The following is a 12,219-nucleotide window of genomic DNA, read 5'->3' on the forward strand; positions in this document are numbered from 1 at the left end:
CCCAAAAAAAACCCAAAAACAAACAGCAGAAAAAACAAACAAACAAAAACCAAACAAACCACAAACAAACTCACCTTCAAAGCAATCCCCCTAGCAAGTGGCCATAAATGATAATCACTGTCCTTTTTATGTAGTTCATTTTTAAGGGAAATTAAAATATTCAGATCTCATTCTTGTATTTCAGTAAGAGCTGTTTGACAGTACTTGTGGCTACGTAGAGTTGCTGCTACAGCCAAGCTTCAAGTAGAGTGCTTGCTCTAAAATTTAATAAATATTTGCCTAATGTAAACTTAGGTAGTGCCAGCATTTTTAAGGTCAGTAAGTCAAAAGTAATCTCAAGTTTACTGAGATAAAAAATAAATCATTAAAGCTGGTTTCACTCATCAAATGAACTTGTATTTTGTATACATATAGTATAAATAGTGGAATATTAGTATGGTGTAGTATACTCTAAGTAAACACATGATTAGTAAAAAGTTACTTAAAATATTCTGTCACTGTGTAAATGGAAGGGTACAGGGTACTCATCTTTGAATGTCAAACTATCTACAGTGTGTGTAGGCACATGTAATGCATAGAGAGTGTGCGTGTACATGCGTACACACTAAAGAGAGTGCAAGATGGAAACAGGAGCTTTCTGCTGAGGCTAGGTTTCAGTTTTTTAAGCCGGAGAAGTTACTACTTCCTGCACTTTGAATTTGTTACTACTTCCAGCTTTGAATTTGTTACTGCACTTTGAATTTGTTACTACTTCCAGCTTTGCATTTGTTTTTCACAGGTATTTTGATTGTATGTTTGTGGCTTACATCCTCAGTATTTAGTGCAGCATTTTCTCTGTTGAAACGTCATTCTGTTTTTATAACAGAAGCACTTATGTTTTTGTAACAGGAAACTCTGGCACTGTTTCTTTTCCACAATACTCGCTTATTAAAAATGACTGGCCTGTTGAGTGCATCCTTCTGAGGAAGAGACATTTTACAGTACACTTTTATGACCTAAGCCCAAAAAATTGATTTTGGACCACTTTTATTATATGAAAAGATACATTATTGCCTTTGGGACTGTTGGCCATCAAGGTATTAATCTAGTTCTGATGTTCTCTTTGAAACTGACGTATGATCTGAAAATTATTTTATAGTAACTGCAAAAGCTTTGATTATGGTTTGTAGACCTTTATAATCTAATGAATGACATTTTGGGTGACTTCATGACAACCAGCAAGTGAATATTTCTGCCTGTTATGTATAAATCTATATGGAAAGGATCATGCTCTTAATTGAAAGTAGTTGCCTATTTTCCTTTCATGATGTAGGAGAAAATCATGGATATCTATACAAAAATCAGTGGGTGTGGTTGTTTTAAACAGAGAAATTCAAACTTAGGCACAAACCTGATTTTAAGGTCATTTACTGTATGGCTGATCTAATACCAAAGAAATTTTTCATGCTGTTGCTGTGGGGAAAAGGATACTGATCACGAATTTTCTTGTGTGTCAAACGACATGGTGTTTGTCTTCAGAATTCCAGACCTCAAAAGGGTAGATGTCTTTGATTTCCTGAGCCTGAATGATTGCATATGTTCCCTGTATATGAGATAAGGACCTCACGTAGGATTTGTGTCTAGCAGGAAACATTGGAGAAGAATGTATATTGGGGCTTCAGAGAAGTAAGCCTCAGGTTTAGGTTTTTTGCCTGGTGAAAGGGATGTTGGCTTTTGTTAGAGACTCACTGCCCTGAACTCTTAGAAATGGCTTAGCCGTGGATTTAAAAGTAGGGATGAAGAGTGTACGGTAGAGCGGTAGTTAGAGCCGCTGCTTTCACAGCGTGTTGCTCAGATTCAATTTCTTCTATTGCCAGAGAGGGGGAAAGTCCCGTGTTCCCCTAAAGGCCTGCCAAAAGCCTTTGAGCCACAATGATTGTTGGCACTTACCAGGTGATCACTTTTTTTTTTAGTTGTTGTTCTTATTGTTTTTATTTTTCCTAGAGCTGGGAAGACTACTAGAAGAGAATCCTAGGTTTCCTTCTTGATCTGAAGAATATATACTGTTTTAAAGAACAGTCTGTGGAGCATGGATGAGAACTAAGGTGTTCTCCCTTTCCACAAAAATTTTGGGAATTACAGTAGACATGGTCTTCCAGATTTTTGAAAGTTTCAGCTTATAACCTTGTGTGGGGTAAACATTTTCACCAGAAGGGAATTACATTGTTTTTTCCAACTGTGTTACACAATTAAATTTCACTTAAAAATTGGAGTTTTGGAAATAAATTCTTAGTAGCTGAAGGAGCGGTAAATTTTTGAGCTTCCGTATATTGATTAAAGCTGTGACTGAATTACTGGCTGAAGTTGGGCATGTCACCTGTTCCTCTGCTGGCTGTGGTTTTTCTTAAAGCTGAAACTTGCCCTATGAAGATGTTTAGGGCTTAATGCCTTAAGTCCCTCAACAGATGTTGAGAGGTTTTGATTGGAAGCATAATTAAGGTTTCATTAGCAATGTGGACAGTGGGAGTGTATTAACTCTTGCCATCATACTTGGGGGGAGTGGTCAGTAAGCCAAAGGGTAGGTCTTAACAGTAGATAGAAAGATCATGACAGGTTGGACGGATGGTCTGATGGTAACCTTAGGAAGTTTAATCAAGTCATGTACCTGGACTAGAGTAACCTTGCCCCTTCATGCAGGCTGGGAGTGAGCTTTGCAGAAAAAGAACCATGGGATCGTGGTGGACAACCAGGACAAGCAAGTTGAACATTAGGGAGCAGTGTGTCTGTAGTGTTGAAAGTTTGGGCGATATTAGAAGAGGTTTAGAGAGAATGTTGGGACAAGTGATTATTTACCTGTATTTGGAACTGATGAGGCCGCATCTGGAATACAGTGTGGAGTATTGCCTGGCTCCCCGTACAAGAAAGGCATAGTCATAGTGGAGTAGATTGAGTACAGGACCGCTGTGTTACTTAGGGGCTGGAACATATGATGTGTGAGGACAGTTGAGAGCTGAGTTTCTTCAGTCTGGAGGAGAAAAGGCCAAGGGATGGATCCAATTGCTCTTTCCACCATGTAATAGGAGGGTATAGAAAAGGTGTAACTATACTCTTCCCAGAGATGTGTAACGAACGGTTAAGAGTCAAAGAACACAATTTGCACTGATGGGAGTTCTGTTTGCATTATGAACGTGGTCAGGCATGACCTCGTTTCTCAGAGGCGATGGAGTCATCGTCCTTCAGGTGTTTAAAACTTTACAAGGATTTGAACAGCCAGAGCCATCTTTGGTGTTGGGTATCATGTTGACTGAACTTTTTAATAGAGGTTTGGACTGGATAAGCTCTGGAGGACTCTTCCAACATGAATCATTCTATGATTTTGTAGTTTGTGAATTCTGACTTGACTTAAACATTATCTATGTGCTTGTATCAAGATTTGACTTGTGTCAAGATTGACTTGTATCTAGCCTCGTATGCTTAAAATAAGAGATGGAAGCACCAGGTCACATGTAAGGTAGGCGTTGTCTTCTGTAGGATTTTTGCAGGTCAGTGTGTCTGGGTCCCATTTTTAGGTGCTCAAGTCTGTTCACTAATCTAGCCTGAGATGTTAGTACCCTAGTACTCATATGTAGTTTTGTCCCTCTTCTGTTTTTCCAGGGCAGCTGTTTTATTTTTGTAATCTCTTGTTTTGGAGAAAACAAGTAATATTTTCTTTTCTGTAAAGTTTGGTGTGATAACACAAATTTCATTAAAATATTTCTGATTTATATAACTAATGTGTACCTAGGTAAACACACAGCTGAGATTACTGCTAGGTAGTTGTGTGTGTTGGTCCTATAGATGTGAAGTTTAAATTGAATTTGTGCGTAACACCTGATAGGAATTGATTGTACTTGCCTGTATGCCATGTCACTTGTGCTTTTTTTCTGTACCTTCCTAGTATTTTTAAAATGCTAAAAGTTGTTACTTTTAAATGAAATTTTTAACTGAACAGGTACTCATTTTAATTAAGTCTATCACTGATAATTTTGGTTGAAAACCTGAGTTTCACTGAGTCAGTGAAATCACTGAAGTGGCTTGAACTTTAGCTGGTCTGCTAACCAGTTGCTGCCTTAGAACATAAGGATGTACTTAACTCAAAGGTATCTCATATAAGGTCTGAAGTGTTGAGGACCTCTGTCATTTTGGCAGCATTTCAGTCCTGTATTACATCTTACTGGTAAGAATGTTTTTTGTGTGCTTTTAAAATAGCTTTGTATTGTGTGTAACTTGTGAATGAGTGGTCATCAGCTATGAAAATCCTCTTGTGAATCCTTTTTACTGATGTTAGCTGGACTATTAAACTATGCGGAACTTGTTCAGCTCTTAACTGAGCGTATCAGTTGCTGAGCGCACTGGTTCGGCGTGCTGTGTAGCGCTGCCTCCTTTGCATTTATGACACCATTTGACAGATTCCTTTTTGGCTTTTTCAAAGCAAAATCGGGTACTCAAGAGAAGGGGTTGTGTAAAGCATTTTGGCTGTGTATCTCGCTAAGTAATGAATACCTCATTTCTGTTGCTTTGTGTTTGTTTCCACTGAGTCGTAGTGTTGCAAATATCCTTTTCTGATAAAGAAGGAAAAAGGATGATGCAAATAACTGTGAGCAGAATGTAATTTACTACATTTGTTTGCAAATGGTATCGTGTGCTGCTTACAATGCAAAACATGAGGTTGTGTAGTCATTTTATCTTCATCTTTGCTATACCAGGTAGTATAATTAGAGGCCAGTGGATGTGACTACAGAGATACAGAATAACGATAATATTTGTGGTTTCTTGTGAAGGGAATTCTTTAGATAATATCATAAAATTAGCCTGATTGGAAAGGTGGGGGAAGTTCGGGATGGATGGTATGTGTTTGAAAGGGCTTAATGGCTCTTGAAGTTGTTAAAAGTATGGAAAGCTTTTTGTGCGAGTTAGATGCAGGTTTGAGGTAATTCTGTAACTTGTTTTTTTCTAGTAGATGTGCCATTATCTGCAAAATTGATACTTCTAGCTTTGCTTTGTAATATCCAGTTTGAGCACTATTTTTATGTTTATATGAAGTAAAATCTAATTGGCAACAACTTTGAGCTTTTTTCCCCAATAATTTAGTTTACTATGGACTGTAAAGCTGAGGATGTGTGTACCTTGTACACAGAATGTCCAATTGGGAGAGAAAAAAGGGCTCAAGGCACTTTGTAAATTATCTGAAGTGGCTGTTAAAAAAAAAAAAAAAAAGGAACTGTGGCACCAAAGTCCAAGACTTGTGTGTGGTAACATCAGACTTGATAGCAAAAGATGGGTGCATAGAGAAAGCTGTTACGCAAATGTAGAGTTCCCTAGTAAATGAGGAATGATCAAAAATCATGGTAGTATCTCACAGTTGAACTAGAGGGGGTAGTTGTACAGTGTTAGTATTTATATTGTCCATGCAAAACCTCAATTTGACTGTTTAAGAAATAATCTTGTCTAGCAAATCTTTCTAAACCTGGAGTCTCATTAGTGTGTTATTCCATGTCAGAACAGATCATTTGGAGACTTGTAATTAGAACGTAGCATAGTAATCAAACCCAAGAGCTGTTTAAATTCTGTCATTTCTCAGTTGACTTAACTTAGCCAGGTGCTTTCTCTCTGCCTTTTGTTTAAAGAAAAACTGCATCAATTTACTGTTCAGCCTCTTACAGAACCACGCTGCTCTCTTTGTGTAGTGTTAGTATCCCCTGAATTAAAGGCCATTAAACCTGAATTAAGACAGTAAAAGTAGAATAAAAAATGAACCAGATATGTCAAACTTTGCATTAAAGTAAGAGTGGGAGACACAGTTCAGAAGTCACAACTGACTGTGTAATAGTGGGGATTCCTAGCACTTTATGAAGGTCACTGTAGCAGAGAAGTAGTATGAAGTTTAGATTATCTGGAGGAAAGTCCTAAATTTTACTTTTAGCCATCTTCCTCATTGCATGTTTTTATCTCTTCTGTTAGAGCAAGCTGTGTATGCTGAAAATGTGTCTAGATGGAGTGAATAGCAGAAGGAATGATTAATTAACCTCTTTTTGCCCTGGTAGCAGACTCTTAAACCAGAACTAGAATATCGTGACTCTGCAGGCTTGGTGGGTACTAGTGTGTCAGAGACCTAGTGACTGACTGCTCAGGATCAGTCATGGCAGAATTCTCTACTTCTTTTTGGATGAAGGTTGCTATGATTTTCACATGCAGTTACTAAGGGATTTGTGGGGAAGTCATTTTTAGCATAAAGGGCAAGATAATTTTTCAGGTCTGTGTAGGACAACTGAGTAGTACAGGAGAGGAAGTCAGAAGTCCTCTAAAGCGTTGACATAGATTACTCCTATTTTACCTGCAAGCTTGCTCACTGGAGATGATGTTCTCTTATTTTGAAGTAGGTCTCCAAATATTTAAGAACCTCTAAACTTTCTGTGGATTATTTTCTTCCCTTAGCTCACATCCTGTGTAACTGGATACACTTTAAAATAAAGGTCAATGTATCTTTGAACTTAAAATCTCATGTGTGCATGCTATTGTCTTTTAGGGATGGTAAAAATGAAGATGTTATTTTACAGATGACTAAGTAAGATTTGTTAAGAGAATCCTGTGAGAGGTTTTCTTGGATGAAAGTGGGATTTGCCTTCTTGTTTCCTTTGGCAGATGGTCTGCATTCCACTGTTGTCACTCTTCTGATGCTTTACAGGAATGTGGAAGTAGCACAGTACATGCAAAGCTAGTGAGACCCGTCAGTTCTTATTAATGAAATAGTAACTTTTTTCATGCCACAATGAAACTGATAAGAGAATAGAAGTTATATGGTGGTTATTTTTCCAGTGTCAAATAGTTTCTGCAGGGAATGACTAAATTGTCAGGGCTGCAATGGTATGTGAACTAGTCTGCCTTCATATCGACAACGTTTAATTTTCATGAAGTAGCTCTTTAAAAGACACCACCACCCCCCACCCCCAAAAAAAAAATGCAAACAGGGGTCTCTAAGTTCACATTTCATTCATGTAATGTGTTAATTACCCCCCCCCCGTTATAGTTGACTTGGAACATGTGCATGCTTTATCACTATTTTATAAAAAAGAAACACAGGAAAGGGAGAACAAAGCTTCTATGGAGTGGGGTTTTATAAATAAGACTTTTCTTCTCTGTTTTGCAGATTCAATATTGCATAAACATGGGTGCATTTTTGGATAAACCAAAAACTGAAAAACATAATGCTCATGGTGCAGGGAATGGCTTGCGTTACGGCCTCAGCAGTATGCAGGGATGGAGAGTGGAAATGGAAGATGCTCACACAGCTGTTGTAGGTATTCCCCATGGCCTAGAGGACTGGTCCTTTTTTGCTGTCTATGATGGTCACGCAGGATCTCGTGTTGCAAATTATTGCTCCACACACTTATTAGAACACATCACTAACAACGAAGACTTTAGGGCAACAGAAAAACCTGGATCTGCTCTTGAACCTTCAGTGGAAAATGTCAAGAGTGGAATCAGAACTGGCTTTTTGAAAATTGATGAGTATATGCGCAATTTCTCAGACCTCAGAAACGGGATGGACAGAAGTGGCTCGACAGCAGTGGGAGTTATGATTTCACCTGAGCATGTATACTTTATCAACTGTGGTGATTCACGTGCTGTTCTCTATAGGAATGGACAGGTGTGTTTTTCAACACAGGATCACAAACCTTGCAACCCAAGGGAGAAAGAGCGAATCCAGAATGCAGGAGGCAGTGTAATGATTCAGCGTGTCAATGGTTCGTTGGCAGTTTCTCGAGCTCTGGGGGACTATGACTACAAATGTGTTGACGGTAAAGGCCCTACAGAACAACTTGTTTCTCCAGAGCCTGAGGTTTGTGAAATTTTAAGGGCAGAAGAAGATGAGTTTATCATCTTGGCCTGTGATGGAATCTGGGATGTAATGAGCAATGAAGAGCTCTGTGAATTTGTTAAGTCTAGACTTGAAGTATCAGATGACCTGGAAAAAGTGTGCAATTGGGTAGTGGACACTTGTTTACATAAGGTATGTAACTGTTTTCTCCAGGCAGCTGCTCTGAAATGATCTTCTGTTTAGATGTGTACAGTGTTAACAGCAGTTCTTGGCCTACCCTTCCCCTTCTCTCTCTTCCTTCTGTCAAACTTCTGCACCCATTTGACTCTGTATAGTCCTTGCCGAAGAATACACAGCCTCATCCTTTGTGCCTGGAGAGGTGATAGCAATTGCAAAAATAAAGGTTTGTTATTTTCTCAAATAATGTTTGCCTATAGTTCCAGGTCTAAACTTTGTTTCCAAATACAAAATTTTTGAAATTTATTAGTTCTGTGAAAATTATTTTGGTTTTTGGTTTTGTTCTTTCAAGTTGTGCAGTGTTTGTATGTATCCTTTGCATAAAACCAGTGTTTGCACCATCTCCTCTTCAAGGTATGGTCTGTCTGTCATCTCAAGTGGTGTCCTCAGATCATTGTTGTAGCTTAGGTGGAGAAGCACTACTTTTAAATCTGAGCTTTCTTGCACTCCTCAAATTTAGAGTTTGTTTGAAGCAACTACAGGTCGGTCTGTAAATGTTTCCTAAGTACACCATTTCCAGCATTCCCTGAAAAGTGCAACTCCTCCTAGCGCAAGGAGTTCCTTCATTAAGACACAGGCCAAATATGCGATTTTGAGGAAAATATTAAAATTCAGAATTCTAATATTAAAATATAAGGAGGATGATTTTTATTTTGGAAATAGGGTTGTATTCCAGCAGGTACCATATGTTGTATGATTGGTTTAAATGCCATGGCTTTTCTGACCGAGCACTTGACCAGCCTTGTTGAAGGGTGGTCACTCTAGCATATTTGCAGTAAAACTGAGCCCTGACCTCATGTGTATTTTATAAAGTGAGATCCTGGATCTCTGCATTTTGTAACACTATTAAAATGTTGCCCTCCATCTTCAGGATGTGAATTGTACCATGTAATATTAACTGCTGTAAAAGGTAGATGTCCCCATATGCTTGGTATGAAAGAGAACATAGAATAACTCGAGTATTTCTGAAGAAATTTGTTCCAATGTTAGTTTCCTGCTTAACTTCTTCAGGAAGTTGTTGTGATAGGTGATAGGAACTATCCAACAGGTTGGGTTTACACAGGAACAATATGCAGTGACTAATGACATGTAACTTTTTTGAGGGTTGAAGTTTAATTTCTTGATTTCAAACCAGGAGTTTAAATTATGGTTCTGCTGGATCTCCTTGTAAGAGACTTAGACACTGTGTTTTCAAATTTGGCTGGGGATTATAATTTTAAAAATTAAATAAGAGCAGCGAAGTGGTATCAGATCTTACTAGTGAAGAACTGTCATTTAAATTAGTGTGTGAAAAAGCTGTTGGCTTATCTTGCTGAGCACATGATGCCTGTAAGGTCAGCTTGGCCAAGCTGACCTTAATTAATATTTTTACTTAACTTTCTTCAAGGTGCTATGTGTGACACAGGCCCATTCTGATAAACAGACTTGCAGGGAATGTTGTGTCTTGCGTGTATGCTCTCAACCTGAAATAAATGAGTAGCTGGAGCTAGCTATTCTGGTTGTCTAGGATAAGTAGCCTGCGTTTCATGTTGCAGTGTGAGTTTAACTTGGTTTAAGGTAACATTAAGTGAATGATTTCTGATATGTTTTCTTGATGGTATTTTTAAACGATTGAGATGTAAATATATCCATTAATATATTTTAGACCTTAGATGTACAACAAAAATCAGTTTATGTTTCCCCAACTAAACTACTCACTAAAAGGTTCTCATTAATCAAAATATGGTTTTATTGCAAGGTCTGTTTTTTTTTTCTCAGGCATGTCTGTATTTGGAACAGGTAAAAATGTGACTAGAATAGGAAAAGAAAAAAAGGTCTAAAGATCCTAACTCTTCTTTTTTCCTTTGTTATATAGGGGAGTCGTGATAACATGAGTATTGTACTAGTTTGTTTTGCAAATGCTCCTAAGGTCTCAGATGAGGCAGTGAAAAAAGACGCTGAGTTGGATAAGTACTTGGAATCACGGGTTGAAGGTAAGAAAATCCATTTTATTCACTAGAAATGCTGTCATAACCTTCTTGAGAATGAAAACAAAAATCCAGAAAAGCCATCATGGCACTACATGTTGAGTCAACCTCAGGCCTAGTTACAACTCTGAATTTTTGTGTGTCAGGAAAAATGTTTTAAGCCATGTGGTTAGTTTATCTGCAGCTTCCTCAAGCACTTTCTTAATTTGAGCTTTAGGTTTTTACTTTTGCCTTTATAGGTTAAAATGTAACCGCTGACCTTGCAGAGTGTATCAGCGAAGTAAATTGTGACATTGTAATGTCTTGCTTATAAAATATTAAAAGGGACTGGTGATACTGGTTCCCTTTCTTGTGAAAGTTTTTGACGACAAGAAAAAGGGCTGGGCTGTTCTGGGCTTTCATCAGGGGACAAATTATTAATCTAGTTATCCAAGCCTTTTTATCTTCTATGTAACATATCTGTGAGTTATTTATTTCCCAACTTTTTAAATGTACTTTTGCAAAAATTGAACAGTGTGTAAGTGATCAAAATACCTATGAACGCAAGAGCTTTGGATTCTGAATGCTTACTGTGTGTGTGTGCGTGTGAATAAAAACCATATAAGCATCTAGAAATTTTACAGATGACTAAACTTACTTCCTAACCAGTTTCATTTAGTCAGTGATTTTATAACTCTTCACTTCTCCAAAAGGTTGAATGCAACTTCTTCCCTTAAGCAGAACCAGTTAAAGGAAAGTTAGCTTGAGTAAGAATGAAAGAATCACCCTTGCATGTTTATTCCTTTTCTGCAGCACTCCCAGTGTCAGAACAAGTGACATTTGAAGCAGGCTTCAAGCTGTTTCTTATAATCTAAAGTCTTCTATCACTGGTTAAGGCTGTTCTAAGGTCTGACAACACCTATGTGTAGTGGCCTTTTGGTTTCTTCGATCTTCTCAACTATTCTAGGGATCCAGGTATAGCTCAGTTTTGGTAAAATTGACTGAAGTTCAGGGTTTATTGGAAGTTTGCCCCTTTTTTTATAAAATTGTTCTTATGCTGGCACAGGTTTTTGCAGAAGCAACCCAGTCATGAAAATAACTGAGTTCTTGCAACAGTCTGTCTTGCTGTTACAAATGTTGCTAGGATAATACTGTGAAGTAGCATCATGGGAGAGAAGCAATCATCAGAGGTTTTTAAAGCCTTGTTATGATTCTTTAAACTTCTGTAATCTCATCAGAAGAGTAGTGAAGCACTCTCACCCACTTAGGGCTTATTAACCCTTTTGTAGGAGCTATCAGTTACAGCAGCAATGTTCAAGGAAGGAAAGAAGAGAAAGCTGGCTGAGAATTTGTACCCTCCCTTCCTTGTCTTCTTTCAGACCTGGACACAGAATATGGTGTTTGCTAGATCCAGATTTAACTGTGCTTCATCAAGAGGTGGTCCCTTTGTAGTTCTGAGAAACATTCCTGGAGTTAGCATTTGAAGTGCCCATTAGTGTGCTCTAATCTCAACTGAAACTACCAACGTGCAAGCCATTTTTTTGTGTTTGTGTTATGTCAGTGTCCCAGTAATCTAGATAGGTGATGTAACAAACCTTAATTTGTAAATATATGTAAGGAGGCCTTCAGGCCACGAGACAAGTTATCTCTGAATGTGCTGGTGTTGTGTGTGGTGTCTTTTCCTCTTGCTTAAATGGGGTCCAAATTGAAATGGCTTACATTTGTAGTTTCTGTTGAGACTAGACTGCTAATGGTCACTTCAAATGCTAACTCTAGGCATGTTTCTCAGAACTTGGCTTACATCCCAGGCTTCCTAGATGGCACTAGTTAAGATAAATACCTGTTACCTTCCTGTGTCTGAGTAGAGTACATGAGCTGGTAATAGGCTCTGGGAGGGAACCAGCAGCAGTTACCTTCACTGTGCACACCTGATTGCTGTCAGTGGTTACTGGTTTGTATTCCCAGCTCCTGGTGGCTCCTCTCTCAATCAGCAAATAGGTAAAAAAAAGTATGGAAGTGCAGTGTGTTTTATTGCTTTCATAGGTGAATATTAAGAGGATTGATAGAAAAGCTGTCAAATAACTTCTGACCAGAGTGACTGTCTTCACTGCCAGTGACATAAGAAGCACTATTTGCTAGTAACAATGCAGCATTGTAGCATAATTGAGTGGCTGCTTTAATGTTTTAAAATTTCTTAAC

General features: G+C 38.2%; 1 protein-coding gene across 2 annotated transcripts in view; it reads left to right on the forward strand.

The window, feature by feature from the left end:
• Positions 1-1,018: 1,018 nt before the first annotated feature.
• PPM1B (protein phosphatase, Mg2+/Mn2+ dependent, 1B) overlaps positions 1,019-12,219 on the forward strand; it is a 29,384-nt gene continuing 18,183 nt past the window's right edge. The window contains exons 1-4 of one of the 2 annotated variants that reach the window (XM_010156841.1): positions 1,019-1,076; positions 4,093-4,195; positions 7,166-8,029; positions 9,930-10,047. In XM_010156841.1, coding sequence (XP_010155143.1) covers positions 7,184-8,029; positions 9,930-10,047 — 964 coding nt within the window. In that variant the 5' untranslated portion in view covers positions 1,019-1,076; positions 4,093-4,195; positions 7,166-7,183. Of the gene's footprint in view, positions 1,077-4,092; positions 4,196-7,165; positions 8,030-9,929; positions 10,048-12,219 lie in introns of those variants that run through there. The other variant, XM_010156840.1, reaches the window with a different exon arrangement.

Source organism: Eurypyga helias, unplaced genomic scaffold (assembly GCF_000690775.1).
Source record: "Eurypyga helias isolate BGI_N326 unplaced genomic scaffold, ASM69077v1 scaffold40718, whole genome shotgun sequence".
In the NCBI taxonomy this organism is placed as follows: domain Eukaryota; kingdom Metazoa; phylum Chordata; class Aves; order Eurypygiformes; family Eurypygidae; genus Eurypyga; species Eurypyga helias.